This window comes from Ranitomeya imitator, chromosome 4, assembly GCF_032444005.1.
Source record: "Ranitomeya imitator isolate aRanImi1 chromosome 4, aRanImi1.pri, whole genome shotgun sequence".
NCBI lineage: Eukaryota > Metazoa > Chordata > Amphibia > Anura > Dendrobatidae > Ranitomeya > Ranitomeya imitator.
The window spans coordinates 31,057,579-31,074,079 of record NC_091285.1 but is presented as its reverse complement, the minus strand read 5'-3'; the positions used below and the strand labels follow the sequence as shown (position 1 = coordinate 31,074,079).

Below are 16,501 nucleotides of genomic sequence, written 5' to 3'. Positions count from 1 at the left end.
GTATCAGTCTACCACCCTACCCGTGCCCTCCGCTCCACTAATGACCTCAGGTTAGCATCCTCAATAATCAGAACCTCCCACTCCCGTCTCCAAGACTTTACACGTGCTGCGCCGATTCTTTGGAATGCACTACCTAGGTTAATACGATTAATCCCCAATCCCCACAGTTTTAAGCGTACCCTAAAAACTCATTTGTTCAGACTGGCCTACCGCCTCAATGCATTAACCTAACGTTCCCTGTGTGGCCTATTTATAATAAAAAAAAATAAAAAAAAAAAAGGTTCCTCGCATCATGTTCTCATACACTTTATGCAGTATTAGCCCTCTGTGTCTGTACTGCTACATACTTAGGCAGGTAACTGGTTCATGCAGCTTTACATGAACACCTGAGCCTTACACTATAGCTGGTCCGAATAACTAAAGCAATTGTTACCATCCACCTCTCGTGTCTCCCCTTTTCCCCATAGTCTGTAAGCTTGCGAGCAGGGCCCTCACTCCTCCTGGTATCTGTTTTGAACTGTATTTCTGTTATGCTGTAATGTCTATTGTCTGTACAAGTCCCCTCTATAATTTGTAAAGCGCTGCGGAATATGTTGGCGCTATATAAATAAAAATTATTATTATTATTATTCTCTGTCCTCCATAGTACATGCCTGCAAAGTCTGCAGAAATCTTGCCTTGCGCAGGCGTGTACTACGGAGGACAGAGAATGAACTTCAATCCAATATTGCAGCCAGCGGGTAAGGAAAGGGTGAATCAAACACCCGAAAACCCCGCCTCTATGGCTGAAAATTGTTCCCTCCAAATTCAGGTGACAGAGTCCCTTTAAGCCTCTGCAAGTAAATAAAAAGGGCACCCGAGCATTAAGCTTCCAAAAGAAAAAAGGCACCCGAGCATTAAGCTTCCGCAAGAAAGAAAAAAAAAAACCCTCTTAAAACTGCACCAAGAGAAACAAAAATTACATCCAAAAATATGAAAATTAGTTCTGCCTAAAAGAAAGTAATTCCGTAGGTCACCTATCTGAGGTACAGGTCTTACTTGTTTTTTTACCTTGAGAAAGGCGCTGAAACGCACCTGAATAAAAAAAATGTCATTAAATAAAAATCCTTGCTTCTCACTTCAGATCTCATCCTTTCCATGAGTGCACATTATGATAATCTCCACTTTGCCAACATTTTGGAAGTGATCCTTCAGAACCTTCCCAAGCACTCCCTCCACCCACCCCTCCTCCAAAAAAAAAAAAAAAAAAAAAAAAGACTGCATACAGAAAACCAACCGTTACTCTAAAACTGCACCCAAAAAAACAAATTTTTCAACTTCCCTACAAAGCAATACCTAAATATTGCCCTCAAATAAATTAATATTTTGGGGTGAAATCTTTAGGTGGTGTTTGTGTATGCGGGGTGGAGGGTTTATGTGCACTCGTCTGGTTATTGGTGCAGAAAAATCTGCTACAAATGCGTGTCGACAGGAAAATAATGCAATGTGGGTTTTTAACCCTTGAAAAACGAGTGCGAAAAAAATGCAGCAAAAATACAGTGTGGGATCAAGCCTTAACAGTATGTCTATGTTTCTGGGGGTGGGAGGGTAAAATCTTTGGATATTAACCTAAAAACACAAATTGCACCCAAAAACCTTAACCCAAATGATTCATTTTCATAATCCATTGTCAGCAATATCATACCCCTACATGTGAGTGTGTTTTAGAGAACCAAGGAGGGCAGCAGCGGGAAAAATAGAAATCACCATGCTAGCTCTGCCTGGCAAGTTCTACTGAATTCAAGTGCCATTTACGGAGCTGTTATTGTTAATGGAGAGAGCAGAAGGCCTTCATGGACCAGTACGTCATGTGATGTTCACACGGGGGCATGACTCCTAACGTGACATCTTTGATAACTGCAATGTGCCGGCTACAGAGGAGGATGCGGCGCAGCGTTGGAGCGGAGGAAGGCGAGTAGAATGGGTGGTTTCTTTTAAAAATGTGCTGGAGAAGAACCAAGGGGCCTAGGATGAGAGACATTATACCAGGATGAGAGACATTATACCAGGATGAGAGACATTATACCAGGATGAGAGACATTATACCAGGATGAGAGACATTATACCAGGATGAGGGACATTATGCCAGGATAGGATACAGTATACCAGGATGAGGGACATTAGACCAGGATGAGGGACATTATGCCAGGATAGGATACAGTATACCAGGCTGAGGGACATTAGACCAGGATGAGGGACATTAGACCAGGATGAGAGACATTAGACCAAGATGAGGGACATTATACCAGGATGAGAGACATTATACCAGGATGAGAGACATTATACCAGGATGAGAGACATTATGCCAGGATGAGGGACATTATGCCAGGATAGGATACAGTATACCAGGATGAGGGACATTAGACCAGGATGAGGGACATTATGCCAGGATAGGATACAGTATACCAGGCTGAGGGACATTAGACCAGGATGAGGGACATTAGACCAGGATGAGAGACATTAGACCAGGATGAGGGACATTATACCAGGATGAGAGACATTATACCAGGATGAGAGACATTATACCAGGATGAGAGACATTATGCCAGGATGAGGGACATTATGCCAGGATGAGGGACATTATGCCAGGATGAGGGACATTATGCCAGGATGAGAGACATTATACCAGGATAGGATACAGTATACCAGGATGAGGGACATTAGACCAGGATAGTTGACATTATATTAGGATGGGAGACATTATATTAGGATGGGAGACATTACATTAGGATGGGAGACATTATATTAGGATGGGAGACATTATATTAGGATGGGAGACATTACGCCAGGATGGGAGACATTACGCCAGGATGGGAGACATTACGCCAGGATGGGAGACATTACGCCAGGATGGGAGACATTACGCCAGGATGGGAGACATTACGCCAGGATGGGAGACATTACGCCAGGATGGGAGACATTATGCCTTAATATTGCCCTCAAATAAATTAATATGGGGGACATTATGCCAGGATGGGGGACATGCCAGGATAGGATACAGTATACCAGGATGAGGGACATTATGTCAGGAAGGGAGACATTATGCCTAACTATTGCCCTCAAATAAATTAATATGGGGGACATTTTGCCAGGATAGGGGACATTATGCCAGGATGGGAGACATTATTACATGGAGGCTGAAAATGTATGTCTATCAGATTCACTACGCTACAATGGCCCATACATCTGACCAACATGCAGGTTGGGGCCCAGGACCACATTTTGCACCGGGGCCCATTGGACTCAAATTACACCACCGCGATCCAGGCCCCTGTGTGACCATCACCTAACCTGGACTGCATGTGATTCTCTGGATTAAAACAATAAAGGTTTCCATTTAATTACTGCAAGCAGAAATTTTAGAAAAATCTGAGGAATTGATGCAGAAAACATTTAAAAGCTTTTCATTATGGAAGGATAACATTTCATGGGCCAAAACAGATGCCCCTTTTAAAGGGTATGTGCCAAGGTGAGAATTAACGCTCTCTCCATTGGATAGGGGATAATATCCTGATTGCTGGTGGTTAGGACTGTGGGACCCTCACTCCTCCCCTCCATTCATTCTTAAAGGGACTGTAAGAGAAAATTTAAAGGGTCTGTACCAATATTGGCTAAGTCAATGACCAGGACAAAAACGGACAGCGCTGATTGCATCTGAAAGGATATAAAATGTGAAAATTAACCAAAACTTTGACATTTCCAGCTCCGACTGCCGAGTGACAATTCCTAAACGCTTTTACTTTAAGGCAAAAGTCGCCTTTCACAAAAGCCCAATAAATATTTCAGCACCAAACTGCTTATTAATCTAAAAATTTGCCAAAGTGCTCGACAATCTCATCCGAGACATAAGAAGTGGACAGGGCCCCAAATCAGTTCTTCTGATTACTCTGCGCACTTCAAAGACATAAGTGATTAAATGATAATTAATTTGGACACAGAATTCGCGGAGCCGACAAGCGATATTTTTTTTTTCTTTTATGGAAATCATAATTTTCTTTTGCCTTAAACTTTTGTATGATCTACGATTATTCGGAATTTTATTAGTCTCTTTTATCATATATTTCCCTAAAGCAAAGTCAATTTATTTGAACCAAGTTAAAAAAAAAAAATTTGAACTGAGATACAACGGGGATAATCCATAAAATAAAAAATGTAAAACCAAATGCGGTTGGAAAGGGAATGAAGTAACCTAATAAAAACATTAAATATTAAAGAAAAATGCACAAAAATTAAAAAAATATATATTTTAGCTCTTCTTCCCTTAAGGGGATCATCTGTGATCAAATGATGCTCTGAATCATGTCGACAGTTGTTTCCCTTAAAGGGAATCTGTTAGCAGATTTTGCCATGTAATCTGATGGCAGCATGATATAGGGCCAGAGACCCTGATTCCAGGGATGTATCACTTAGTTTACTGGGTGCAACAGGTGTGATAGAATCACAATTTTCTCTGCTGCAGATCTTGGAATGCTGAGCCCTGTATAACCCCGCCCACATCACTGATTGGCTGCTTTCTGTGTACACTGCATATTGACAGCTGCCAATCAGTGTAGGGGGCGTGGTTGGACTAGGAGGCAGGAGACACCTAGTCCTGTAGTGATAATCTCCTGCCAAAAAAACACTGATTTTATTGAAACAAAAACATAGCCTAATAAGTGACACATCAATGGAATCGGGCTCTCTGTCCCTACATCATGCTGCTCTCAGAAAAAGACTATGGACAAATTTCCTTTAATGGCTGCTGAAAGTCGAGTAACAGATTAGATCTAGGATCAGAGGACTCTCTAATCCTGGCCATGTAGCCCACTGACCGCCACAGTCAAACTGTTGTCAGGGTACGCAATCATCAGATTTATGGAGCAGATTTTCAGATAAAGCAATTTCTGCAATAAGTCTGATTGACATAGATTTTGCAGCTCCATTCAGATAAATGGAAGTCACAATAATAATGTAAAAAAACACAGTAAGTGCTTCTCCCATTACCTAAAAAGTAAAACTTCCTAATTTACTTCAATAAAAAATATATTGCGCCGTTTGCACTCTTACAAGCAGGAGGCGGTCCATTTTTTTGGTCCAAACTGCGCAATCTGGGTCCTCTATTCCTTTCTAAGTAGCGCTCTGCCGACATCGACACGTACACGGCTTGTCACATTCTTCTATGGGGTTTATTCAAGTCAATGGATCCCATAGAAGTGCATGAGAAGCTGTGCACAAGCAGAAGCCATTACAGTAAGCTTCTATCCATCCAGTGTAATATTTTAGCACAAGCAGAAGCCATTAAAATAAGCTTCTATCCCCCCAGTGTAACATTTTTCATTTAATTTTTAAGTAGACTTATTTTCAAAAAAGGCAATATTAGAGCCTTTATGGGAAAGATACTTAAAATAATCCCTTTATATTAAAAATATAATAAAGTAAGAAAAAAATACAATATACACAATCATCTTATCTAAAATACATGTTTTGCTCATATTATACATGTTGGGATCCTCGCAACGGTCGCCATCAATTGTAATAATTAACAGGTTATTTAATGTGAACTGTGAGTAGTATATTAAATTAGCAAAATAATAAATAACAAAAAATATGTATATTTTTCTGTTTTCTGAACTGTCCTAGCAAAAAACATGCAGACTCAAAACAGTCAACAACTTCTGAAGTCCAAACCAAAACCAACCAAAATGATGCAATCTGCAATAATCCAGGTACAGAGAAGGAATAAAAGCAATGAGGACCAACAGCACTTCAGCTTCCGGCCGTTTCGCCTCTCAAACGCTTTGTCAAGGCTCAATTGAGCCCTGAGAAAGCATCCGAGGGGCGAAACGGCCGGAAGCTGAAGTGCTGTTTGCTTTTATCCCTGGACTTAATAAACTAAAGGAACTTTATCATTTGGTGAGGGCCATAACTTCTTCCCTGTACCGGGACTTCAATGAAGCTTTATAAATCTTTATTCAATTAGCGCCCCCTAGTGGTGGCTTCGGGCAGTCAAAATGCAATTTTAAAAAAAACGTGTGTACCGAAACGTAAATATTCCGTGCAGCCGGTAATCTCTTCATTAAGACAGACTGATCTCCATCCAACTGAGAATTTTATACTACAAAGAAGCTGGATAATCGGCGCCTCGTTCAGAGGTGATTTCAAGGTCAAAGCCTAAGACTATGATTAACACATCAGAGCTCAACGCTCGCAGCAATGTAAAGGGATAACGTACCTGCTCCATACTAATCGCTGGCATCTTCTGATCGTGGCTCCTTTTTACATCCAGCTGTTCGGGGGGCGCGGGGCTGTCACAAAGTGTCTGTGTGCTTTTAGTAGCGTTACTTCTGTGCTGTAGACTGTTATTACTGTCAGTGTTCACTGAAGGGATCTCAGTTAACTCTCTGTGATTGGTGCTGGTGTCAGGGGGCGAATCAGGATTACCTTTAAAGGGGAAAAAAAAAGTGTGTTATACAATAAACAAAATTATAGCAAAGCCTTCAGAGACCATTTGTAAAATAAAAAAAAAAAAAAGTGAACCTGTTTGCCTGATATAGGCGAGAGGCTCCTTTCCTGACAAGCCGGCCAAAAAACTATTTGTTTTGGCTGCTTTATAGTGAGCAGAGCATCCCTGTTTATGGGGAGAGTGACTGAGCATGTGTGACCACCCACATTAAATGGACGTGCACTGTACTATATATTTTCAACACCAGGTGGCGCCATACTATAAGTATGTGATATTTAATGGGGAGGGATAGACATAGGCATCAATTATAGCATGTGCACCTGTTAAAGTTTTAGTGTTTTACGCCTATTTTTTGTTTGCGTCTTTTCTTCTTTTTTTTTTTTCAGTCTAGTTTATATGTGTTACCCGTTTTGTTTAAGTTTTTCACTGTGGGTGGAATTTAGGGTTTCCAGGTTTTCGCCTCATCCACCATTTGAAACTTTTTCGAAAAGTCACAAAATATGTCACAGTTTATAATCCCCTGGAATGATTCTACGTAAATCAATTTCTCGCGCTATTTTTCGAAACCTACAACTTTTTCCCCCAAAGAGTAGGCAAAAAAAAAAAAGGTTAAGGTAAAAAAAATAAAGAGGATCTTTGCGCCATTTTTAATGATTCAGCAGAAAAAAAGGGTCACGAGTAAAAGAAGACAGAAAAACAAAAGCGACTTAAAAAAAAATAAAATACAAAAAAAACACATAATGAACTTGGCGTTGTGCTTACCTTTAATACAGAAGGATCCGTCATCGTACCTCTCGACTAAGAGATTCTCAATATTCAGGACAATTGGCTCCGGCTCTGGGTCACTGTTGTTGTTCCTCGGACTATCATCCTAACAATTAAAAAAAATATATATAAAGAAGTTAATTAAAAAACATAAGTCGCATGTTTAAAAAAAAAAAAAGCAAGATACTTGTATACTTCTGTTCTGAGAAATGCCAGTGAGGGTTATAATTATAGTTTATTTCACTGCTGTACACAACACACTAAGGATCCAGGTCCCCGTCTATGAACAGCACCGGCAAATGCATGAAAAAGGATCCAAAGGGCACCAGTCCCCGTCTATGAACAGCACCGGCAAATGTATGAAAAAGGATCCAAAGGAAACCAGTCCCCGTCTATGAACAGCAGCGGTAGATGCATGACAAAAGATCCAAAGGGCACCAGTCCCCGTCTATGAACAGCGAAGGCAAATGTATGCGAAAGGATCCAAAAGGGCACCAGTCCCCATCTATGAACAGCACCGGTAGATGCATGAGAAAAGATCCAAAGGGCACCAGTCCCCGTCTATGAACAGCACCGGTAGATGCATGCGAAAGGATCCAAAGGGCACCAGTCCCCGTCTATGAACAGCACCGGTAGATGCATGCGAAAGGATCCAAAGGGCACCAGTCCCCGTCTATGAACAGCGAAGGCAAATGTATGCGAAAGGATCCAAAAGGGCACCAGTCCCCATCTATGAACAGCACCGGTAGATGCATGCGAAAGGATCCAAAGGGAACCAGTCCCCGTCTATGAACAGCACCGGTAGATGCATGCGAAAGGATCCAAAGGGCACCAGTCCCCGTCTATGAACAGCGCCGGCAAATGTATGAAAAAGGATCCAAAGGTAACCAGTCCCCATCTATGAACCGCACTGGTAGATGCATGAGAAAGGATCCAAAGGGAACCAGTCCCCGTCTATGAACAGCGCCGGTAGATGCATGAGAAAGGAACTGGTGCCCTTTGGATCCTATCTATGAACAGCGAAGGCAAATGTATGCAAAAGGATCCAAAGGGCACCAGTCCCCGTCTATGAACAGCGCCAACAAATGCATGAAAAAGGATCCAGTTTTGTGTTGTCGTCTTACTCTTCCTTTATTTTAGCTATTTATCTCCATTTCGTGTTTAATAGAGAAACTCGCAGGGAAGGGCTGGTGGTAGCAGAGCCGGGAGTATTCCACTCTTAATATATAATTTATAATGTAATAAACATTAAGAGTGGAATAGAAGAAGCCATTATTGGCGGTGATTCATGTTCAGCCCCTGTGAATGTTTTCTGCAGGCGGCAGTACTGGGAACACTGGGAATTCTGGGGGTTTCAGAGATATTGGGCAATGTAACATAATGGGGTTTCCGCATGGGGCGAGGTTGTAAAGTCATTTCTCATCCTTCATCCTCGCAAGAGGAGAGAAAAAAACCAAGATTTTCCCAATCTGCTTGAATAAGACGTAGACTTCTCTATTAACCAGAGAAGAAAACCACAAGGAGTAGCTCTTCAGGGCATTACACAGTTTCCCGATGACGTCAATGGATGCCGCATGATATTTCTTCAAACCTTCAGCAGATCTGATTAGAATGTGGTCAGCTTCCCTGGCAAATCCCAAGAGTCCCAATATCGGGATCTTCAATGGTCCAGCTAATCGTTGGGATGAATGGCTTTGAGATAGTTATTGTTAAAAGTGGGAAACCCAACCAGGTCCAACTTAGATAACTGAAACACTTAATTATTTCATGATACCTCATCATATTCCTCCTAGACTACGGCAACATCCTCCCACCTACAATCCACCCTCCATTCTTCTGGCCACATTAGTCTTTTGCCTTTCCTCTGTTCTAATCCCATTACTGACTAGGTTTTGTCGCCTCCATACATCTCTATCCCGATCTCCCGATACCTCCCCATTCGTAATCTCCACTACTCGCTTGGTCCTCCACAACACTAGCTACGAGATTTCTCCTGTTTTTCCCTTTGTAGACTACTCCAACCGGTCAGTCTCCCACACCATCCCAAGAATCCCGAAAACCCATCTCTTCAGGAAAGCCTAACCTAACACACTGGCACATGAGCTCCTTCAACCATCACCTGCCTTGTTCCCTTGTAGATGATAAGACCTCATGGTCAGGGTCTTCTCTCTCTGTACCCATCTGTTACCCCTTTAGTCAAGTAGCCAGATACGTAACACCACTGTGGGCAAGGGTTGCAGTCGCATCCGGGCCCTGGAATTTTTGGCCCATAGAAGAACAGTATTAATAAAGTTTCAGGAGAGTTGGTGCCTTGGAGTCCATAAGCTTCCAACCGCACCACTGCGTGTAGCATACAGTTTATATTCACAGGCTTCTTTTTGCAGATGACATGGATAGAAGTTGACCATCTGACATGAAACTCTTTTCAAATTCAGGGGATGTGGATCATCACCGGATTTGACGTAGTTTTTGGTGAAGCATCCGAATCAAAAGTAGTGTCCAATCCTCAAGGTATGAATGAGACCTAACTGGAATTGTACTACCCTACTTGTATCTCTTGGACCATCGCATAAAGGTTTATAGATCCAGTTCTTTGTAGCCACTGCGGCAACCTCTAAAGGTCTGATGAAGACAGTGGTAGGTGCCCACAGACGTGGTGATATGTTGACGTCTCTAAACAGTGAACCCTTTCAGTCGGATGCCCAGGTACCCCCTACATCCTCTATTTCAGTGGTAGAACTTCTACGCATATTGACGTAATTGTGCCACCTAACCCAATGTTGACCCAAATGGATATTCGAGAGGGTACTGCAAAAAACCAAGATCACGCACCGTATAGAGAACATGGAGGCCCCCAGTATCTCCACAGACAAGTCTGCAGGATGGAAAGCTTACCAAATACTAACCTGCAAGTGTAATTTTGCCTTTTGCACTCTTATCTTCATCGGCATCACTTCTGCAACGGAGTCATCATCTATGAAGTGGTGGATATTCGCAAGGGTGGAGGTGAGGAACTCGGAGCTAAAATCTGAAACTTGGCACTGAAGGAACCCGTTTTCAGCAGCAAGAAGAGAGTAGCGTTTAGCACCAGGACCGGTCTCCAGTCTCAGGCTGATCTCCGGAGAGGATTTTCTCTGCTCCATCGATGACTTGTGGTCAGAGTCTGAGGACACAGAAACATCACCCATAATTCGCTTTCACGAGCCTAAAAATTCCCGATCGGTCAACATAGTACGAAAATGGTCCAAGAGAGTCTGAGTTTTTTGAAGCGGACAAATCGGACGAGAAATGGATTCTGGAAACACTTTTTTTTGGTGTTTTTAGGGAGTATTTTTTTGAATTTTGGAAGGGTGTTTTGATTCGACAGTGGGAATTTTGTAGCAGATACCATCAGGATCGCCTTAAAAAAAAGTGACATTTACTTTTTCTTATTTCCACTTTTTTCAAAAACTGTCAAACAAAAACATCAAAGTGGACTTCCCGTAGAAAGGAATAGGGAGATTTTTGCACGCCATTTTGAAGTGAATTCTAAATTTTTCATATTTGTCATGGGTCCTTTAAAAACATATTGCAATTAGTTGGATATCTCCAGCTATTCCCCTCGCCAGCACTTTCATCAAAATCTGTGAAATTTTCCACTTTGAGATGATCATTAGTTACATAGAGGAGGATATGGACTACTTTGGGGGGTTGGGATATATATTTTTCAGATAAAAATCATTTTTGCATTTGGGTTTCATTATTTTGCACCACTAGCCTCTGTATTGCGCCGTCTAATGCAGGCTGCAGAGTGAAGCAACTGAGAATCATTCAGAGAATTTTTTCTGGTCTGAGAGTTTATAACTTCTGAGCTTCTCTCTGCTGATTTATAAGCACAAAGTTCAGCTCAACTTTCTAGTGGTCATAAATCAGCTGAGTTCAGCTTAGAGACAGGAAGTTAATAATTATAAACTCTCCTGCCAGATGGAGCGGATTCTTCGTTAACTCACTGTGCAGCCAGCAACAGACGACGCAATATAGCGATGCAAAATTTTTAATACTTAACTAGAAACATTATTTTTAGCCAAAAAATACAATTATTTCAATAAAAATAAATGCTAACTATGGTGTCAAATATGTTTTTTTTACAGCATTTTGAGCTTTCCTAGAACAATCCTATATCTATAAGAAAAGGAAAAGCGGCTACCCACAATGCGGGGAGTGAGAGACAGACAGATGGCTCGCTGACCACGGAGACATATGGCAATCTCTACCCCTAGATTTATTCTGTCCTACTTTTTGGAATCATCTCGGAGTCAAATGACTCTTGATACAAGAACTTTTGGACACATGTTCCGTACCAGTAACAGATGGATGTTTAATAGTCATGGTCGCCAAATGCTACAATCATTTACAATCTCATATCTTCAATTTTCGAATATTTTTTTTTTTTTATAGATAATATTTTTATAGCTTCTTTATGGAACGATCCATAGACGGATACGAGACACCATCCTCACTATCACCGCTTGATTTGCCCATTTAATGAACGGGAGAACAAACTAGGAGCGTTCAAAACATAATAAAAATATAAACTTTATTACAGAGCCATAAAAAGACATATACAAACATATAATTGAAAGGAACAAGAACACTAAAAGTGATCCCTTGAAACCAATATAGTCATATAATAGTGTAAACCATTACGAAACGTGTGTGACCGCAGAGAGATACAGCATGGATGACAATGTCCATATATAGCACACAGAGCTATAGATTACACCCCTAAGGCTGAAACAGTAATCCTAAAATGAGGTGAGCAGTTAATGCTGCCGTAATAACCATCCATGCTCCCCGGCACACTCATAGGAGACCACTGGTACTGCCAGTATAATGAATGCATATAGCGTAATGAACAGCACGAGTAATCACCTAAACATTCCGCTTACCCGGTAACAAGGGATCAAATGAGTTGGGCGACACCCCCGACGCGCGTTTCGCTCCAGCGTCTCTATGCTTCTTCAAGGGGAAGTGTCTAAACTCCACCGAAGTGGCCTTATATCCAAAACTTCCGGTCACATGAAAAGACATGTGACCCGGAAGTAACTGCGGCTGCAAATCAGCGGCGCACACGTCAATGGCCCCCGACGGCGCCACCACCCTGCCCGGACAGGCAGCCAGGCCAGCCAAATGGGAGCATGGAGTAACCATGACACCCAGTGACGGGCCCGGAACGCCGAACGACCGGACACAGGAGGGGCGGAGCCAAGGGCAAAAAGCCGAGCGCGCACTGCAAGCCGAGACCAAAATAAGGCATGAAGTAATAATATAAGAGAACAACAATAAATCACATATCATAGTAACATATTACCAATCAGAAAACAGCAAGTTATACATAATTACATTAATATTACAATTATATAATGACTCCTTCCAATGCTTCAAAATGCCAACGTGTGGTCCAAATATTAACAGGATATCAGGCACATCATACGAGAATTTGAAGAAAATCAGGATCATCATAAGAGAAAACTATAAAAACACAAAAAGCAAAAAGTTAAAAACAAAGCATTAAAAAGGTGAAGCAAACACCTACAAACGGAGGGGAAACCCAAGATCTAACAAAGGGCTACAGAAACGGAGAGAAGTTAAGAGACTCATTCAGGCCTCCGGGTCTAACGGTGCCCAAGGTAACGATCCACTTGAGCTCCCGCTGGGCAAGGAGTTTTTTAATATTACCCCCTCGTATGCCCGTATGAACAATATCAATACCCCTAACCATAAACTGACTGGGGCACAATCGTGACATTTTTTAAAATGTCTCGGTATGGTCTTGAGTTGGGAGATGTCCTCCACCATCCTGGCTGCGCCAATGTCCCGCACATGCTCCCTCACCCTCACTCTCAATTCACGTGATGTTAGACCAACATAAATAAGGCGGCAACTGCAAGTAGCATAATAGATGACATTTTTGCTACTGCAGGATATATAATGTCTTATATCAAAATTTCTTTTACCATCCGCCGAGGAGAATGAGGAGCTGCGCAGGACATTGGCGCAGGCAGCACAGTGTCCACATGTATAACAACCAACAGTTCGACGCATTGAACCAAAGAGGGGGATCTTTGGTGCCACATAATGGCTCCTAACTAGGAGATCTTTAAGGCTCTTAGCCCTCCTAGACGTCATCATAGGGCGATCCGACAGGAAAGGGCTCAGGGAGGGCTCAGTACTCAAAATCCGCCAATGTTTACTTAAAATGGCACGTATATTCTCCCATTCATGATTAAATTCAGATATAAAACGTATTGAATCATCCGTCCTACGTTGTTTTTTGGAGTACAAAAGCCGATTACGTGAGGTGTTATTGGCCCTGTTATACCCGTATCTCACACACCGATGACTGTACCCCCGTTGCTCAAACCGATCTCTAAGATCATCGGCCTGTTGTTTGAAAGTGTGATCATTCGAACAAATCCGCCTAACCCGGAGAAACTGTCCGACCGGGACGGCCCTAATCGTGGCTTGACTGTGCCCAGATGTGGCGTGCACCAAGGCATTAACCGCCGTAGTTTTGCGAAAAACGTCTGTCTCTATAAGCTGATCATCCCCTACCCTCAGAAGTATATCTAGGAAGTCAATTTCACGGGGGTCAGACTTATAGGTGAGTTTGATGTTAAAGGTATTAGAATTGAGCACAGTCATAAAATCCCCGAGCTGCTGTTCTGACCCACGCCACAAAAATAAAACATCATCAATATATCTCCACCAGCACAGCACATGGTCAGCGGCCTCACCCCCTGCACCCCCAAACACCAACCTCTCCCAAAAACCCAAAAAGAGGTTGGCGTAGGCTGGTGCACAGGCCGCCCCCATGGCTGCGCCACGCTTCTGATGGTAAAAAGAGTCTTTAAAAGTAAAAAAAAATTGTGCGTCAGAATGAAATCCAGCAGCTCGAGAATAAGCTCACATAGTGGGCCGTCCAGGTCGGAGGCCTCCAGGAAAAAACGGACAGCTCGCAGCCCATCGGTGTGATCGATACAGGTATACAATGCCTCTACGTCTGCCGTAACTAGTAGGACATCTCGGTCCACAGAGACTCCGTCAACCCTTGTCAGGACGTCCGTTGTGTCCTTTATAAACGATGGTAATGTTTTAAAGACTCTTTTTACCATCAGAAGCGTGGCGCAGCCATGGGGGCGGCCTGTGCACCAGCCTACGCCAACCTCTTTTTGGGTTTTTGGGAGAGGTTGGTGTTTGGGGGTGCAGGGGGTGAGGCCGCTGACCATGTGCTGTGCTGGTGGAGATATATTGATGATGTTTTATTTTTGTGGCGTGGGTCAGAACAGCAGCTCGGGGATTTTATGACTGTGCTCAATTCTAATACCTTTAACATCAAACTCACCTATAAGTCTGACCCCCGTGAAATTGACTTCCTAGATATACTTCTGAGGGTAGGGGATGATCAGCTTATAGAGACAGACGTTTTTCGCAAAACTACGGCGGTTAATGCCTTGGTGCACGCCACATCTGGGCACAGTCAAGCCACGATTAGGGCCGTCCCGGTCGGACAGTTTCTCCGGGTTAGGCGGATTTGTTCGAATGATCACACTTTCAAACAACAGGCCGATGATCTTAGAGATCGGTTTGAGCAACGGGGGTACAGTCATCGGTGTGTGAGATACGGGTATAACAGGGCCAATAACACCTCACGTAATCGGCTTTTGTACTCCAAAAAACAACGTAGGACGGATGATTCAATACGTTTTATATCTGAATTTAATCATGAATGGGAGAATATACGTGCCATTTTAAGTAAACATTGGCGGATTTTGAGTACTGAGCCCTCCCTGAGCCCTTTCCTGTCGGATCGCCCTATGATGACGTCTAGGAGGGCTAAGAGCCTTAAAGATCTCCTAGTTAGGAGCCATTATGTGGCACCAAAGATCCCCCTCTTTGGTTCAATGCGTCGAACTGTTGGTTGTTATACATGTGGACACTGTGCTGCCTGCGCCAATGTCCTGCGCAGCTCCTCATTCTCCTCGGCGGATGGTAAAAGAAATTTTGATATAAGACATTATATATCCTGCAGTAGCAAAAATGTCATCTATTATGCTACTTGCAGTTGCCGCCTTATTTATGTTGGTCTAACATCACGTGAATTGAGAGTGAGGGTGAGGGAGCATGTGCGGGACATTGGCGCAGCCAGGATGGTGGAGGACATCTCCCAACTCAAGACCATACCGAGACATTTTAAAAAATGTCACGATTGTGACCCAAGTCAGTTTATGGTTAGGGGTATTGATATTGTTCATACGGGCATACGAGGGGGTAATATTAAAAAACTCCTTGCCCAGCGGGAGCTCAAGTGGATCGTTACCTTGGGCACCGTTAGACCCGGAGGCCTGAATGAGTCTCTTAACTTCTCTCCGTTTCTGTAGCCCTTTGTTAGATCTTGGGTTTCCCCTCCGTTTGTAGGTGTTTGCTTCACCTTTTTAATGCTTTGTTTTTAACTTTTTGCTTTTTGTGTTTTTATAGTTTTCTCTTATGATGATCCTGATTTTCTTCAAATTCTCGTATGATGTGCCTGATATCCTGTTAATATTTGGACCACACGTTGGCATTTTGAAGCATTGGAAGGAGTCATTATATAATTGTAATATTAATGTAATTATGTATAACTTGCTGTTTTCTGATTGGTAATATGTTACTATGATATGTGATTTATTGTTGTTCTCTTATATTATTACTTCATGCCTTATTTTGGTCTCGGCTTGCAGTGCGCGCTCGGCTTTTTGCCCTTGGCTCCGCCCCTCCTGTGTCCGGTCGTTCGGCGTTCCGGGCCCGTCACTGGGTGTCATGGTTACTCCATGCTCCCATTTGGCTGGCCTGGCTGCCTGTCCGGGCAGGGTGGTGGCGCCGTCGGGGGCCATTGACGTGTGCGCCGCTGATTTGCAGCCGCAGTTACTTCCGGGTCACATGTCTTTTCATGTGACCGGAAGTTTTGGATATAAGGCCACTTCGGTGGAGTTTAGACACTTCCCCTTGAAGAAGCATAGAGACGCTGGAGCGAAACGCGCGTCGGGGGTGTCGCCCAACTCATTTGATCCCTTGTTACCGGGTAAGCGGAATGTTTAGGTGATTACTCGTGCTGTTCATTACGCTATATGCATTCATTATACTGGCAGTACCAGTGGTCTCCTATGAGTGTGCCGGGGAGCATGGATGGTTATTACGGCAGCATTAACTGCTCACCTCATTTTAGGATTACTGTTT

The 16,501-nt window shown here is 42.9% G+C and overlaps 1 protein-coding gene across 2 annotated transcripts in view; it reads right to left on the bottom strand.

Annotated features, from left to right (window-relative positions):
• Positions 1–16,501, bottom strand: part of BLTP3B (bridge-like lipid transfer protein family member 3B) — a 97,195-nt gene that overhangs the window by 7,780 nt on the left and 72,914 nt on the right. For both annotated transcript variants that reach the window (XR_011320668.1, XM_069763468.1), the window contains exons 18-20: positions 10,153–10,409; positions 7,244–7,352; positions 6,251–6,459 (exon numbers count right to left, since the gene is read on the bottom strand). Coding sequence is in view for 1 of the 2 variants with exons in the window: in XM_069763468.1 (XP_069619569.1) it covers positions 6,251–6,459; positions 7,244–7,352; positions 10,153–10,409 (575 nt within the window). In the remaining variant the exon portion in view is untranslated. The remainder of the gene's footprint in view (positions 1–6,250; positions 6,460–7,243; positions 7,353–10,152; positions 10,410–16,501) is intronic.